The sequence below is a fragment of the Gadus chalcogrammus genome, chromosome 12, assembly GCF_026213295.1.
Source record: "Gadus chalcogrammus isolate NIFS_2021 chromosome 12, NIFS_Gcha_1.0, whole genome shotgun sequence".
Classification (NCBI taxonomy): domain Eukaryota; kingdom Metazoa; phylum Chordata; class Actinopteri; order Gadiformes; family Gadidae; genus Gadus; species Gadus chalcogrammus.
In genome coordinates, this window is record NC_079423.1 from 32568582 (window position 1) to 32584701 (window position 16120).

The 16120-nt window shown below is 51.3% G+C and overlaps 1 protein-coding gene across 1 annotated transcript; it reads right to left on the reverse strand.

Annotated features, from left to right (window-relative positions):
* Positions 1-7: 7 nt before the first annotated feature.
* Positions 8-15818, reverse strand: LOC130392992 (protein Niban 1-like). The gene is made up of 14 exons (XM_056603553.1): positions 15260-15818; positions 9173-9303; positions 8852-8980; positions 8584-8701; positions 8258-8422; positions 7700-7815; positions 6658-6762; positions 5576-5738; positions 3816-4003; positions 3016-3162; positions 2620-2730; positions 2419-2526; positions 2197-2308; positions 8-2106 (listed from the first exon to the last, which is right to left on the reverse strand). Exons 1-14 carry the CDS (start codon positions 15309-15311, stop codon positions 662-664), a joined length of 3090 nt encoding a protein of 1029 aa, XP_056459528.1. The 5' UTR covers positions 15312-15818; the 3' UTR covers positions 8-661.
* Positions 15819-16120: the final 302 nt, after the last annotated feature.

The following is a 16120-nucleotide window of genomic DNA, read 5'->3' on the forward strand; positions in this document are numbered from 1 at the left end:
TGTATTTGATGAACAATGTGCCTGATATGCTGCTGGTTTCAGGATGCCTTCTGTGTTACTTTTAATAAAATATGTATGAACAACTGGTTTGGCACACACTTTTTTCCATTTCATAACCGAGACAGTGAAGATTAAAGTTAGCATGCAGTGTTTATTACACAAATAGGCACAATACATTTGTTCTTTGTGTTTTTCACATTATATTTTCCTCCTTTGATGTCACCTTATTTATATATACTTCAATAGAGTTATGTTTATATTCTGTTGAGTAATTGTATGAACAATGTTTGACTAATTAACATTCAACCTGAGTCCAGCCTGGCATGACGGACCGATACTGCAGCGTTTAGGCCCCTGGACGCTAGGGGCCCAGTGAAGGCCCTCGGGCAGTGAAGGCCCCCCTACTGGGCAGTGAAGGCCCCCCTACTGGGCAGTGAAGGCCCAGTAGGACTGGGACTGGGAAATAATGACATTTCAACATTGTAAAATAAGGAGATCCATTTCTGAAATAATTTTAAAAGTATACATTTATATTTATTATGTCATCATGGAAGAGGTTGATTTGATGTATAATTTGCATAGATATTATATCATTTGCAATACCATTTTGCTCCTGAACAGAATGAGCGCAGTGTGACTCCTGTACCGTTGAACAACGCTCTCATTCCTCCTCCCGGGGAACGCCGTCGGGATAGCGCTGGAGCAGCTCCTCCACGTCCACCACCTCCGACACCAGGTCCCGGATCTCCCTGATGGAGTCCATGACCCCCAGCTCGCAGTCGGACACGCCCACGGGCCCCTGGGGGGCCGCGGCCCTCAGGGGACAGGCGTCTGTCGTCACCACAGTCTGATCGGCCTCCTGGCCGGCGCTGCCGTCGGCCCCCGATGGGACCGGGGCCCCGGGGGTCTCCACGGGGGGGCTGTCAGGAGCCTCAGCCTGGGGGTCCGCTGAGCTCATGCTGACCTCACCTTCCTCCTGCTCCTGCTCCTGCTCCTCCTCCACCTCCTGCTGCTGCTGCTGCTGCTCCTCCTCCTCCTCCTCCTCTGGCGTGGAGGCCTCTCCGCCCTCCACAGGCTCTGAGGGGGTGGAGTCACTCCCCTGCTGGCCGCCCTCACTCCCTGCTGTTTCCATCAGCGCGCCACTAGAGGGCGCCCCCGCCTCAGCCTCCAGCCGTTGGTCCTCCAGCGGAGGGGCAGGCTCGCTGGGTTCTTCCTCTGTGGTTTCCGCGGCGCTCTCCCCAGCGTCGCGGGGCGTCTCCTGTGACCGCCGTGGCTCGTCCTCCGCCTCCGGGCTATCCTCCGTGGTCGTCTCGGGAACGGCGTCTGATTCGCCCGTTGTCTCCGGAGCGGCCGTCGCTACGGCTGTGACCTGCTGCGTCACCGTGGCGATGAGGGCGTCTGCTGCGGCGGCGATGGGGGCGGGGTCTTCAGGGGCGCGGTCGGCGTCGAGGAGGGGTGTGTCTTCGGTTCGGTCGTCAGGCCGGTCCGAGGGGGGGTCGTCTGCGCTCCGTACCCCCCCGGGGCCGGGCGGCGGGGCGGCCTGGACCGGCCCCTGGACCCCCTGGAGCGCTACACCTTCTGCTGCGGCCCCCCCGCCCGGGAGCGGCTCCGAGGGGGGGTCGTCTGCGCTCCGTACCCCCCCGGGGCCGGGCGGCGGGGCGGCCTGGACCGGCCCCTGGACCCCCTGGAGCGCTACACCTTCTGCTGCGGCCCCCCCGCCCGGGAGCGGCTCCACAGTGCGGGGGCCGTCGGGGGGGGCCGTGATGAGGCCTTCAGGGACCAGAGGAGCAGGGGGCCCGGGGGGGGTCCTGGGCCGGGGCTCAGGGGGCGGGGCGGAGGTGATGGGGGACCCCGCCTGGGCGGGGCTCCCCGGGCTGGTGATGGGGGTCCCCCCCCGGGCGGGGCTCCCCGGGCTGGAGGGGGTGGTGATGGGGGTCCCCCCCCGGGCGGGGCTCCCCGGGGTGGTGATGGGGGTCCCCCCCCGGGCGGGGCTCCCCGGGGTGGAGGGGGCGGAGCCGAAGATATTGGAGCGGCTGGATTGGCTGAGCAGGTCCCGGCTGTCGTTCAGCAGGTTGTACTTCTTCAGGCTGGCCGCCTCCTTCACCACTGGGGGTTGGAGGGGGGGGTTAGTGGCTGTAGTATGAGGTAAAGAACAGCCCCGCCCCAGTGATCAGGGCAGCCTAGCGAGGAGCTCACCTTTGGTCACCTCCTTGTCCAGCGTCTGCAGGAGGACGCTCTCGTAGACGTTCTCCACGTGGACGAAGTGGGCGTGGTCCACGTCCACCGACTGCGCCAGACGCTGAAGCTCCTGAGAGGACAGAGGTCCTTATGGTGCGTGCGTGCGTGCGTGTGTGCGTGCATGTGTAGGTGTGTCTGTGTAGGTGTGTGTGTAGGTGTGCGTGTGTGTCTCTCTCTCACGGGCTTGCAGACGGCCGCCAGGTTCTTCTTGATGTGGGGCAGGGTGATGGCCACCAGGGCATCCTGGAACAGCTTCTTCCTCAGCGTGCTGCTGTCGTAGTCGTATTGCTGGAGAGAGGGAGCACACAGTCAGCGAACACCCTGGGCCCCCCAGCTCCACAGAGTGGACCCTCGTTAGGGCACCCTCGTTAGGACACCCACCTTCAGCACTCGGTGTTTGGCCTTCTCCATGGCTGCGGCCGCCTGCTCCGGCTGGTCCTGGATCACCTTCTGCAGCATCAGCTCAAAGGTGTAGCCCGCGTTCTCCATTAGCTAGGAGGTAATCAACCAGTTGGGGGAAACCTTGATGAACCCCTCAGACAGAACCACAGCCACAGTATACCTGTACGGACTCATACACACACTGGCCCAATTGTCTTACGGAAAATGAATCTTAAGGGTGTGTGTGTGTGTGTGTGTGTGTGTGTGTGTGTGTGTGTGTGTGTGTGTGTGTGTGTGTGTGTGTGTGTGTGTGTGTGTGTGTGTGTGTGTGTGTGTGTGTGTGTGTGTGTGTGTGTGTGTGTGTGTGTGTGTGTGTGTGTGTGTGTTCTGCTCTACCTGCTGCAGGTCTATCTGCGCGCTGTGGATCAGGCTGCTGACGTTGGAGAAGCCGAAGCGCTCCTGGAGGTGAGGCAGCTTCTCCTTCAGGGAGCCGATCCTCTGGTAACAGCTGAGCAGGTTGGGCCTGGACATCTGGGCCATCTTCTGCAGACAGACAGACAGACAGACAGACAGACATGGTTAGACGGAGAGGCCTACGGGGTTGTATAATGAGGGACCTTTGAATCCCTTTGACTGTTACCGCGATTAATAAATGGACGAATAAAAACGACTTTGAAAGACGGAGCGATGGGGCCAACGCGTTCTGATTGGTGGGCCTGGATGGTGGATATGCTGGTGTCCTATCAAATCCTCTTTGGACGACCGCACAGGACAAAGACTAAACCCCTTTTCCACAGGTCCGTTGTGCAGGTGTGCGCTTCTCAGCTGACATCGTGGAAAGTGCTCGGCCGTCTTACTGAATCTTTATCGGCTCAACGCAAAGTGACACCATTTGGAAGAAGTCATCTCATTCTATAGAAAGGTTGGTGAATAAAACCAAACTGCATGGCATGTCGTCGAAAAGAGGTTGGCAAACATTCAGGCTGTGTGCTTTAGGACTCTGTCACCTTTCCTTTGTAACACTTGATAGGCTTTGAGTGTTAACATCATATTTCCACCGTCTACCAATCGGTTGATCAGTCGACCAAGACTTCTTTGGTTGTCTCCAGCCCTCCTGAAGTAGCCCTGACAGAAGACACCCGAGGACGGTTCTTCATCTGAAGCACAGGGCCTCCAGCGCTCAGAGCTCAGCCCACCTGCTTGAGGTCGTCCGTGACGCCGTTGGTCTGCAGGTCCTGACAGAGGCCGTCCATCAGGGCCTCGCTGAGCCCCCGGCCCTCCTGGAACCCCGAGCTGATGGGCTCCATCAGCTCCTCCAGCACTGAGGCCAGGTACGGCTGCACCCCCTCCGCACTGAAGCCCTCTGCCGGCTCCAGCACGCTGGCTGCAGGGAGAGAGAGTCCTTTAACCACGCAGTTTAAGAGAATCAATAAAAAACTGTAAAGGCATTTCAGATAGAGATTAAATAGCTACAATCTAAAATATACAGAGGGCAGATGGGACAGATCTCCCTGTGTTTCTCCGCCACTGAGCTTAATAATGATGATAAGCAAGAAGGAATCCCCAAGCTGTCCCCCGGCTGTCTCATAAAGAGGCAGCCGGAGCATTGTTTCACTCACACTGGCTATGGCATTTCTAACAGATCACACTCAAATGATAGCTCTTAAATCACTGGTTCTAATATGAATAAAAACTGAACTGAAGACTAGACTTGCGACGGTGGTATTTGTGTGTTCTGCTCTGGAAGTCGTTTGGGACGGTAATGTAATGAGGGCTTCCCAGGGCTCTGTGTGCTTGACCTGACGACTCGTCAGGAACTTGGAGAAAGTCTCTGGCTCGTAGACAAACCGCAACATATCTGAGATTAGAACTTGTTTCAGTCATGCCTTTAAATATAAATGGTGTTTGCATACCACAAAAACATTCATTTAAGCCATTAGGGTTTGATTTATTTTATGTACTTTAATGATTCCTCCAGTCCTTGAGTTATATCTACATTGTTGAATGCACAATAATGAAGATATAAAAAAGAGCTGCTTTGAACAAAAGGGTAAACTTATTAAATGTCATGTAAAAGTAAAACATGGTGGGCTGGTCTAAAGTAGGTTTCCACACCAGATGAGACGTCATAGCGTATACCCTTCAGCCCCTAACCCTAACCCTAACCCTAACCCTAACCCTAGCGTATACCCTTCAGCCCCTAACCCTAACCCTAACCCTAACCCTAACCCTAGCGTATACCCTTCAGCCTCCACTGAACAGGAAGAACAGCCCAGCTTGGTTTCCACACCAGATGAGACGTCATAGCGTATACCCTTCAACCCCTAACCCTAACCCTAACCCTAGCGTATACCCTTCAGCCTCCACTGAACAGGAAGAACAGCCCAGATGAGACGTCATAGCGTATACCCTTCAGCCTCCACTGAACAGGAAGAACAGCCCAGCTTGGTTTCCACTGAGAGGTGTGCGCGCGTGTGTATCATATTATTTTATATTCATAATATATCAGCTGCTCCGTGTGTTCTGTCCAATAACCTGATTAAAGAAAGCCTATTATGCTATAAAGTCAAACATTGACTATGCATTTTGTTGCTTGGTTTATTAATCCAAATGTACAGCACATAAAAGGCTGAAAAGGTTGGCAACAACTGAGGTAAATTCTCCAATTTTATAAATAACAGCTTCCGACTAAGGCGGTCAGCTGATCTCCTTCCTCTGAAACACATCAGAGATAACCAAGCAACACACAAGACACTGCCAGCAGGGGCGGGGCACACACGTGCATGGTGCGTGCGTGCGTGCGTGTGTGTGCTGGGGTGTGTGTGAGTCTTTGGTGATGTGGTCGTGGTAGGGCGCCTGAGGCCTCCCAGAGGGGTGTCGGGCGGGGGGGGAGAGCCCTGTGGTGCCCAGCCTCCTGAGCATTGTGTCTGGGGACCCTGAGGTAACCTGAGCCCACCTCTGAGCTTCTCCTCCAGCAGAGCTCTGGAGCTGATGATCTGGTCCATGTCCGAGTGGATCAGCACCTCCTGCTGGCGGCCCGTGGCGTCACACTCCTTCTTCAGCGAGGACATGCCCTCCATCAGGTTCTCCTGCACCAGGATGTACGAGGCCTCCACCGTCTGACACGGGACGAGAAGGGCCCTTTAGTTGATCTGCAAAGGTCAGTTTATTGCATTGTCTAATCTTGTTTAATTATCATCATATCATGAAATGATATGATGAAGCGCTGAGTAGGAACTGGTTTGTGAGGTACAACCAGTTCAGAGGAGCAGGATGTTAGTTTAGTAACTAAACTATCAACCAGCTCAGAGGAGCAGGATGTTAGTTTAGTAACTAGTAGCTAGTGTTATGAGAGCAACGCTGTTTGCCGCTGAATCGGGTCTATTCTCCGTCTCTGCAGCCCTTCCTCTTCAACCAGCTGTTTACCCAGCAGCGAGTTAGTGAGGTTAACGAGTTAACCAGCTGTTTACCCAGCAGCGAGTTAGTGAGGTTAACGAGTTAACCAGCTGTTTACCCAGCAGCGAGTTAGTGAGGTTAACGAGTTAACCAGCTGTTTACCCAGCAGCGAGTTAGTGAGGTTTACGAGTTAACCAGCTGTTTACCCAGCAGCGAGTTAGTGAGGTTAACGAGTTAACCAGCTGTTTACACAGCAGTGAGTTAATGAGGTTTACTAGTTAACCAGCTGTTTACCCAGCAGCGAGTTAGTGAGGTTAACGAGTTCACCAGCTGTTTACACAGCAGTGAGTTAATGAGGTTTACTAGTTAACCAGCTGTTTACCCAGCAGCGAGTTAGTGAGGTTAACAAGTTAACCAGCTGTTTACACAGCAGTGAGTTAATGCGGTTTACTAGTTAACCAGCTGTTTACACAGCAGCGAGTTAGTGAGGTTAACGAGTTAACCAGCTGTTTACACAGCAGTGAGTTAATGAGGTTTACTAGTTAACCAGCTGTTTACACAGCAGCGAGTTAGTGAGGTTAATGAGTTAACCAACTGGTTACCAGCTGTTCAAACAGCAGCGAGTTAAAGAGGTTGACTGACAGCGAACCACATTCTCTTCTTCTCCGTCTTCTTGGCCTTGAGGCGCGGCAGCATGTCTCTCTCTAGCGTCGGCAGGAGCTGCTCCATCACCAGGTTAGCCAGCACCTGCACACACACACACACACACACACACACACACACACACACACACACACACACACACACACACACACACACACACACACACACACACACACACACACACACACACACACACACACACACACACACACACACAGTGAATGGAATGCCTGGTGGAGCAGTGTACAGGGGAACACAATGGGAGCCCCGGTCACTGCGGAGACGTTTCCTCCAGCAGCTATTCTAGGAGCCTCCAACCCCGAGCTCATTAGAGCAGCACCGTCAGAACCTCCGCCCCAACCAACAACATACAGCGCGCTATAGTGAGCTGCAGCATGAGTACCCCCCCAACCCCACTTCTGAAGGAGTAAGACAGAGACAGAGAGAGAGACCGAGAGAGAGAGAGAGACTGGTCTTCCCGCTTCCCTGGGGGTTGTTGCTCTCTTCCATTGATCGGGCGTAACGTTGCATAGAGCAAACACTCAGGGATTACATCTGTTTCTTTCCCATCTGTCCTCATCCACGGATATCGTTAAATGATTCTCTTCCACAGACTGAGTCACACTGGGTTCCTCAGACGCCCCGCATGCACTCAGAGGTCAAGAATGCATGAGCAGTTTGACAGGCCAACGTTCTGGCAGGATCCCCGCACATCTGGAGAATCACGCCATGTTTGGATGTTTGGCTCATTGGATGAATTATTCACGGATGTGATTTTCTATTAGATCGGGTTTTATCCGTTTCCCAGAGGAGGTGACACCAAATAAATTGGCAAAAACATCCAATTAATAGTCCAGGCAGAGAAAGAGAGAGTGTGTGTGTGTGTGTGTGTGTGTGTGTGTGTGTGTGTGTGTGTGTGTGTGTGTGTGTGTGTGTGTGTGTGTGTGTGTGTGTGTGTGTGTGTGTGTGTGTGTGTGTGTGTCAGGACGGGAGAGAGTGCGAGCGGCTGGCGGGGACCTACCCTGACGTCACTGCCTATCATCATGTCCCACGCCTCGTACTTCCCCTTCTCCTGCCGGTAGAGCTGGATGGCTTTGAGGAAGGCCTGAACCTCACAGGTCTTCTTCTTCAGGAAGTCTGGGGATCGTAGGAAGACACACGTCAAGTCATCGCCAGAACAACAGCAAAACCACATCCAGACCTCCAGTCATCCTGCGTCAGGCTGCGGTCGAAGCGAGAGAACCGGTGGCGAGGTCGGTGGTTCAGTCGTTTGTGGGTTGCGTGCGACTGTTGACTTGTTGTAAAGGTTATTCGTTTGTGTATTTCCCAGTTCCCGTTTTTGAACACCTTCATTCAAAAAGGAAATCCTTGAGTTCTTGCGACCTGAGATTCCTTCATATGGCGTGCGAGTCAGTTGCCATGGTAACGGCCAGCCTCGTTTGAAAGCACGCGTGTATGCTGGGCAACACGCTCGTTGACTTCGCAATGAAGTCGGGGACTAGATGCTCCCCGCTCAACACTAATAAACCCCACTGCTGGGATGAAGGTACAAGTGTAGGAGTGTGGTGGTGCGCCCCACCTTGGTTCTGGTGGCGGATGCAGGCTGAGAGGATGGACAGGAAGCCGGCCTGCCGGGCCTCCAGTCTGAAGCAGAAGTAGTAGTCCCTCCGGTAGGGCAGACGCAGGTAAACTGGGAACTGCCCGGGCATACTGTTCAGGGGCGGGGCAAACTCCTCCTTCACATCTGGGACACAAATACAACATGGTTCTACCTGAGAAGGAGCATGGAGCCTCAAGGCCTGCTGCAGTGATGGTATTAGAGGAGTATCTCAACGTGAGAGCTAGGTGGGAGAGTAAACGCATTCCCATCCTGGAATTGTTATTAATTATTCAGTTTGCACTTACTGCTGGTGGAGTCAGGGAAGCACTTGTCCACCATGGCCATGTACTTCTCCTCTGTGGTCAGAACAGCGCCCCCTGTAGGCAGAAGGATGTGGCGGGCCGGTGCACCTTTGATGAAAGACTACAAAATAAGAGGAGATATGAGGAGAAGAAAAGAGCGCCACTACGAAGAACATCTGAAAGAAAGGTGATATTTTCAAAAGAAGAAGCGTTTCAGCCCGTGCTGCCTCGCGGTCACGCGGGCGCTCTGGGTTCTGCTGAGGCCGTTTACCTCCAGGCTGTCGTGGCACTCCAGGCAGTAGTTGGCCCGCACCACCATGTAGCGCTCCCTCCACTTCCTGCCCTCGTCAAAGTGGAGCACGGCCTCCTCATACAGCACCTCGCCGGCCTCAGGGGACTCCTAACACACACACACACACACACACACACACACACACACACACACACACACACACACACACACACACACACACACACACACACACACACACACACACACACACACACACACACACACACACACACACGTTAGGCCTCTAGTGTTTCATTGATCAGTGGAACAGATCCCCAGCCTGCAGCAGCGTGGGCGTACCCTCTGCTTGAGGAGCTGCGTGGCCTTCTGCTTCTGCTGCTCCAGTTCATCTTCCACACGGGAGAAGTGAGTGACTGAGTACTGGTTCCTGTAGAACGGACTAAAGGCCTTCAGTTCAGACTCAGCTTGGCCTGCAGAGGAGCACACAAACACACACACGAAAAAGAACGAGACACACATAAGGTAATCGATAGGACTGCACAGTTTGACACGCATTCACTCATTCAAGCGGAATAGGAGCAACTGCTGACTGAACAGGAAGAGCGAGAGGCTGCAGAGCCAAGAGTTTGATTAATAACACGGAAATGTTGGGTATCAGGTAAGATTAATGATTGATGTTGCGGTAGGTGAACTTCTAAATGCTTTAACGTTTGAATGCTTTTAGGTACGGGGAAAATAATAAGCACCTTGATATCTGCATGGTTGTATTAAAACGTCATCATTCATTTGCCTGACAAAGGCCATGCTTCCTGCCGGACCCAATTCTTAAAACAGATCCAAAAAGGATTCGGTTTTTCCCCTAACAGTCCGCATCCAACCAGTGATCAGTGGCTGTTCAGCCACAGAACCGCCTTTCTCCTGGGGCAGGACCGCCCCTCTCCTGGGGCAGGACCGCCCCTCTCCTGGGGCAGGACCGCCCCTCTCCTGGGGCAGGACCGCCCCTCTCCTGGGGCAGGACCGCCCCTCTCCTGGGGCAGGACCGCCCCGCCAGCCTGGGGCAGGACCGCCCCTCTCCTGGGGCAGGACCGCCCCTCTCCTGGGGCAGGACCGCCCCTCTCCTGGGGCAGGACCGCCCCTCTCCTGGGGCAGGACCGCCCCTCTCCTGGGGCAGGACCGCCCCGCCAGCCTGGGCCCAGATGCTCACTGGTCCCACAGTGTGAGGGAGCGTGCTGCCAAGCTACAAAACAAACAGCATGCCTTGATGAGGCCGTAGTCCCAGTGATCCCAGTATCACGCTCCTACCTGATGGGGCCCTAGTCCCAGTGATCCCAGCAGCATCACGCTTCTCCCTGATGGGAGATACAAGCCACCCTGGCCGGTACACACTTCTGTAGATTGTGCTGATTGTGGGCGGGTGGATAAGCTGGCCTTGCTGGCTGTGCTGACTCTACTTTCTTATGTCTGCACTGAAACTATGACTTTCGTTACTTGTTTTGGGAACATGACCTGGCAACCCAAATCGACTCAGCAGGCCAAGCAGCGAGCAGCATTTTTGGTTGGAGGCCCAGTGGACTCTTATTTCAGGCTTTTAGAAAGGTTACAGCTTTCCAACCCCTTCAGATTGGGTTTGAACCTTGACCCTGATGTTGTCGAGACCTACATGTTCTCATTTGTTCCCAATACCATTGACATTCTCTTTTTGATAATTGCTTGTGTTAATGCATTTAAATGTATATATTGTATTACCTGTATTATTTGAATGTGAATGTGACCCAAAACAATTTCACTGTTGAGGGAAAGATGGATAACTTGGTTTTGATAGTTCCTTGGCTCGTTGAAGTCTACAGAAAGTTTATAATTAGTGTTTGTTAGAATCCTTCCAAGGCATCGCTCATTCCATCTTTCCATCCCCTGACTTCTGGGCTCCAAAGGGACGAGTTCTCTCCTGATAGCGTGTATCCCATCATAGTCCCCCCGTCTGCCTGTGCGACTGTGGTCTCTAGAAACTCCCTCTTCCACATTAAATACGTGTTTAACAAAAGTAGGAGTCATCACCTGAGCTCACTGCGGTAAGGCCATGATGTTTAACACCTGGCATGAGGGACCACATTACTATGGAAACGGCGCCATAACAACAACCCGATATCATGCGCTGGTCTCTATCTGCTATGCAAAACCAGAGACGGACGTGCTTGTGTGTGTGTGTGTGGTGTGTGTGTTTATTTACTAGCAGCTGTGCCCGATGCCATTATCTCCTATAAGTGCCTACTAGTCAGAAAACAAACAATAAAATAATAATCAGCGTATTAAAAATGGAGAAGAAGAAGAGGGAGGCCACCAGTCCATCACAGACCAGAGGAGAGGCTGTGGGGAGACCAGACACCATGAGGGAGGTAGGGCCTCCTCTCCACCAGCTGGACGGCTGGAGGACCCGCCGGCCCCCCCCCCCCCCCCCCCCGGCTCTCCCTAATGAGGCCGCCTCCCAGCATGGTGAGCGCGCGCGCACACACACACACACACACACACACACACACACACACACACACACACACACACACACACACACACACACACACACACACACACACACACACACACACACACACACACACACACAGCTCTGCCCTGTACATTCTGTCCTTAGGTTTCTGCGGAACAAGGTTATAGATGTGCAGACCTGATATTCCCAGAGACCTTTTGTTTTGAACGATGCAACAACCATTCGAGCCTTGGGTAACGTAAAGCTGTCTGCCCCCTACTGAGTAATGAGATCACAAATGATGTCATCTCAAAAGCAGTCTGCTTATTAGGCCTAACATAACAATGCCTTGTGAGAGCTCTGTCCTGATTGTTCTGCAGCCTCCATGCAAAGGATGGCCCTGCGATGTGATCTAGGTTTTCCCTTTCAAAGGGTTATGCAAACCCAGAGGAGTCCAGGACGCTGCGTACCACACCTCAACGAATGAGAAGGGATGGCAGTGGAGACACATCCTGGCTGCTGACCTCTGCCAGGTATGCGGTCAGGCCAGTCACGATGAGGGTCATCTAGGGAGGGAGCTCGTCTTGATTTAATGACCATGAGACTGCACTGTGGAGGGTGTGGACGAAGGCTGGCTGAAGCAGCCTCACCTGGCTGGAGTCAGACTGAATAGACTCGCTTCACACCTGTGGTGCATCGGACAATCCAGGCACACAGGTTCAACGATCACCTCACACAGTAAAGATAGCTCTGACATGGCTGCGGCATGGGTCACCTGCTCTGCATGGAACCTCCCAACTGGGCACTAAACAGGTTTCCACCCCTACCTCGGCCCTGGATATCAGAGCCCAGTAAGGGCCCTAGTTGGCATGTGGCAGAACTGGTTTGACGGATTCATTAATTAACCGATTTGGCTATTAATAGTAAGTGAATATTGAGCCACGCCCAGTGAGAGCCGTTTGTGCCTTTACCACGGCAGCTCTGGTGATGTGTGCGTGTGTGTGTGTGTGTGTGGTATGAATGCTAGTCCTCTGTAACGAGGTGGTACCGAGCTACACCCTGTTTCACTGGAGAGACCTGCTCTGCTGGCTTGTTGCCCCCACATAACATGCTTGTTGCCCCATGACGGCGTTACGTCACCACTGGTGGCAATGCGGGTCTCCCAAGAACCAATGAAGAGACAGAACGGTTCTACATATACAGTCAAACAGAGATACGCTTGCCTTAGACATTTCATTGAATGACGTTACTGTCATGAACTTAATGTCTTGAGCCTCGGTTGGATTCTTTGGAATGTTATATGAATGTCACAAATGTATATATGATCAAATGCGGGTTAAGATCAGGGAAGTGTTGACGGCATTTTACCCTCTGGCTGGGAACCACGGCTCTTTTTAGTTTCCTTCCTTCCTTCCGTCCTTCCGTCCTTCCGTCCTTCCTGCTTGGCTCCCTATTCCACCACAGGTAACAACTGCCCCTGTGTTTCCTAAATACCACAATCCCTTCCTCTTTATGGATTAGGGTAAGTATGGGGTCTCATATTTCCTGCATAAAAGCACACTCGCTCCACAACCCCTCAAATCAAAAGGAATAAACATCTTAAAATCCAGACAACAAAGAATAAACTGGTGTGTTTGATTCACTGAGGATATGATGCCTAAATTGTAAGGATCATGAAAAACCTGCTGCTTTACCTGAACAGTATGGGCACAGATCAACACTTTGCTACGCTAGAGGAGTCTGCAACCTTTAACTGTCTGGTTTAATATTAGACTCTGGATAGCTGTATAGATAATATCCATCATGGATACCTTTCAGGCGTATTGCTGCTGGTTCATCTGTATCTATCGTAACAATGCACTGCTTACTGGATGAATTTGTTCAGAACAACAGCAAGGAGAGTACATAGTATTAACGGTAATGGAATTTCATTCAACATAAATATGTATTTGAATGTATACTATTATGAATGCAAGATGACAGAAATAGTGACTCTTTCACTTATTGCATGTCAATACAAATGGTGGCTCCCTAGCTTCTGCTCTTCACAGTGATGAGGTTAGCGTGTCACCTGGCAGACCACACTCTCTGCTATTGCCCTTAAAACACTTTCTGGATGTGGCAAACCGCAAGGATGAGCTGCCTGCGTAGAACCCGTCTCAATGAAGGTTCTTGTTTTAAAGACTATAACATCATTTAAAATCGACGTTAATCGTAGTATAAGACAATCAATATCATCCTTTTAAACAGGGTGTGGCACAGAGTGCATGATGAGTGCTGAATGAGGCAGAGGACTGGCTGACATACAATGGAAGATGTATCTTACCATTTAAATGTCTGAAGAGGGAATTGTTACGTGATCCTTTCTATTAGATTGTTGAGGCAAGAAACAGACTTGGATCTCAGTGTATTCTGTTCCTATTTCCAAAGCTTTATGTTTACCCTTCAAATTGATATAAAACTGATTCAACTAATACACACATACATATATATTCACAAACACAAACACAAACACACACACACACACACACACACACACACACACACACAGCATATATAAACAAATACATGGTAGCTGCTCATGTAGATACTGCCAAGCGCGTAATCTCCGAGGATCTCTTAGGAAAATGGCTTGTTTTTGGGAGTGGTTGCTTCTAAAAGCTCTTCAGAAAGACAGAAGGAGTGTCCCATGCGACCTTCAAACAGTTACACTCAGCGATAGTTAGGACAGGCATACTCTAGATATGAAGATAGCTCAGTTTCCTTCTGAGCTGAGCTCTAATATAGTTTATGAAACGACTTAACCACAACGGCCATGTTGTATACCCCCCAGGTCTCTGCCTGCCACAAACTAGCATAGTTAATGTGCCATACGTCTGGTTATATACTGCACATTGACCAAACTGGTTATGTGACTGATGGTGCCGTTAAACTGAGAAATATGGGCTTTAGTCTCATGTCAGTCACCAAGTTGAGTAAACAACAGGTGGCCCCAAGTACAAACCATTGATGGTGGTTTCCTTCCTTTCTGCAGACCGGTCAGTATTACAGGCTGCTGGGGTTAGCAGAGACACAATAAGTTGAGTCGCCTACTAGTAAAATAGCAGCTGAGAAAATAGACCACAAGCACGAGATAAAGAACTGTAGAGATGTCCTCAACATTTGGGATACCAGCTCCCTAGCCATGACACCTGTGTGTGTGTGTGTGTGTGTGTGTGTGTGTGTGTGTGTGTGTGTGTGTGTGTGTGTGTGTGTGTGTGTGTGTGTGTGTGTGTGTGTGTCTCCAGCAGGTATAACTGGTCCTTCCACTTTTCATTTTCACTCCCTTGGATTGAAAGGCCAGAGAGATCTGATTCACCCTGAGGAATAAAGGCTAAATGCAGCAATCGAAGTTCTCTACTGATACTGTTTGCATAGGGGCATCCAGTTCAAATGGGGTTTTATACCGAATTGTTCATTTCAATATTCTGCTTTTGCTCAGAGAAACGTCCACGCGTCCAGCTGATGAAGTGAGACTGGGTGTGTGTACTGGTCCCAGCAGCTCACAAACCTCTCTTGGTGGTCTGTAACACATTCCGTTCATCAGTAAGCAAAGCGCAAATATCAAGGGGGAAAACCCGCAAGGAAACAAATTGCAATGCCTTCTGCTTTCTAAGTGTAGGCTATACTAAAGCTTGTATATAGGCTACACCTGGCTTTATTCGGACAACAGACAACCTCATTGTGTTCTTCTCCAGAATCTCGAACACACCTCACTGAACCACATTACCAACACGTCACTTTAAATCACAGGACAAAGAAAAACACAACTACTTGTAGGCGATTTCTTTAAAATAACTCTTACTAGCCGACAAGAAACCACCAAGTAGAAAGTTTCTACACTTAATTCATAGATTATCCTCCGCATCCAAGAGGCACGGACGATCTGCTCTAAGATCTCATGTTACCTTTGATGTAGGTGGTCGTGGTTTCATCCAGCAGGCTGGACGCAGCGCCCATGGTTCAGTCCGCTGCTGAGAGGAGATCCACAGGTAGAGAGGCAAGGTGAACGCTGTCACACCGACGGTGGCGCCTTAAGAAGAGACGCGCCCTCCTGGTCTCCCCAGCTCTGCAGACCGTCACTGACTCGCTTTGCCTTTCCACACCGTCACTGGCTGGCTCTGCCTCGCACACAGTCACTGACTCGCTCTGGGTGGAAACAAGACACGCCGGTTGTTTTGTGATGTGACACACAACTGTTTTTCGTCACGTGGGCGATCTCGTCTTGGTCGTCATCTTAAATGTGTTATTTATATTATCATAATGCGGTTATGATAAAAATCATAGCCTATATTGGCTGCAAAGTTCTGGTGTGTGTGTGTGTGTGTGTGTGCGGAGAGGATGGTTGGGGCGATTTATATGGAATTTCACTTAAAACTTTTTGTAATCTGCCTTCTTGAACACACACGCCTTAAATGGAAAAAGCAACGCATATGGGCAGTGCGGAGTATTGTCTATTGTCCTCCTGGCCCTGGGAACACCTTCACCCAACACCCCATTCATAGCAGCATTTCCCCTGCACAGCACAGCCCTCTTTTCTTCTTCGATCTATGTGTGAAATGTGACCCCGCCCCCGACCGACACACACACACACACACACACACACACACACACACACACACACACACACACACACACACACACACACACACACACACACACACACACACACACACCACACACACACACACACACACACACACACACACACACACACACATCCGCCGTCCTCCGAGATACCTGCGATCAGTGACAAATCATTGGAGTCA

Coding starts and splice junctions, on each gene's coding strand:
- LOC130392992 (XM_056603553.1), bottom strand. CDS start 15,311: ATGGGCGCTGCGTCCAGCCTGCTGGATGAAACCACGACCACCTACATC. Junction 4,004..5,575: donor GCTGGAGGAGAAGCTCAGAG/GTGGGCTCAGGT, acceptor CTCTCCCTGCAG/CCAGCGTGCTGGAGCCGGCA. Junction 2,527..2,619: donor CCAAACACCGAGTGCTGAAG/GTGGGTGTCCTA, acceptor CCCTCTCTCCAG/CAATACGACTACGACAGCAG.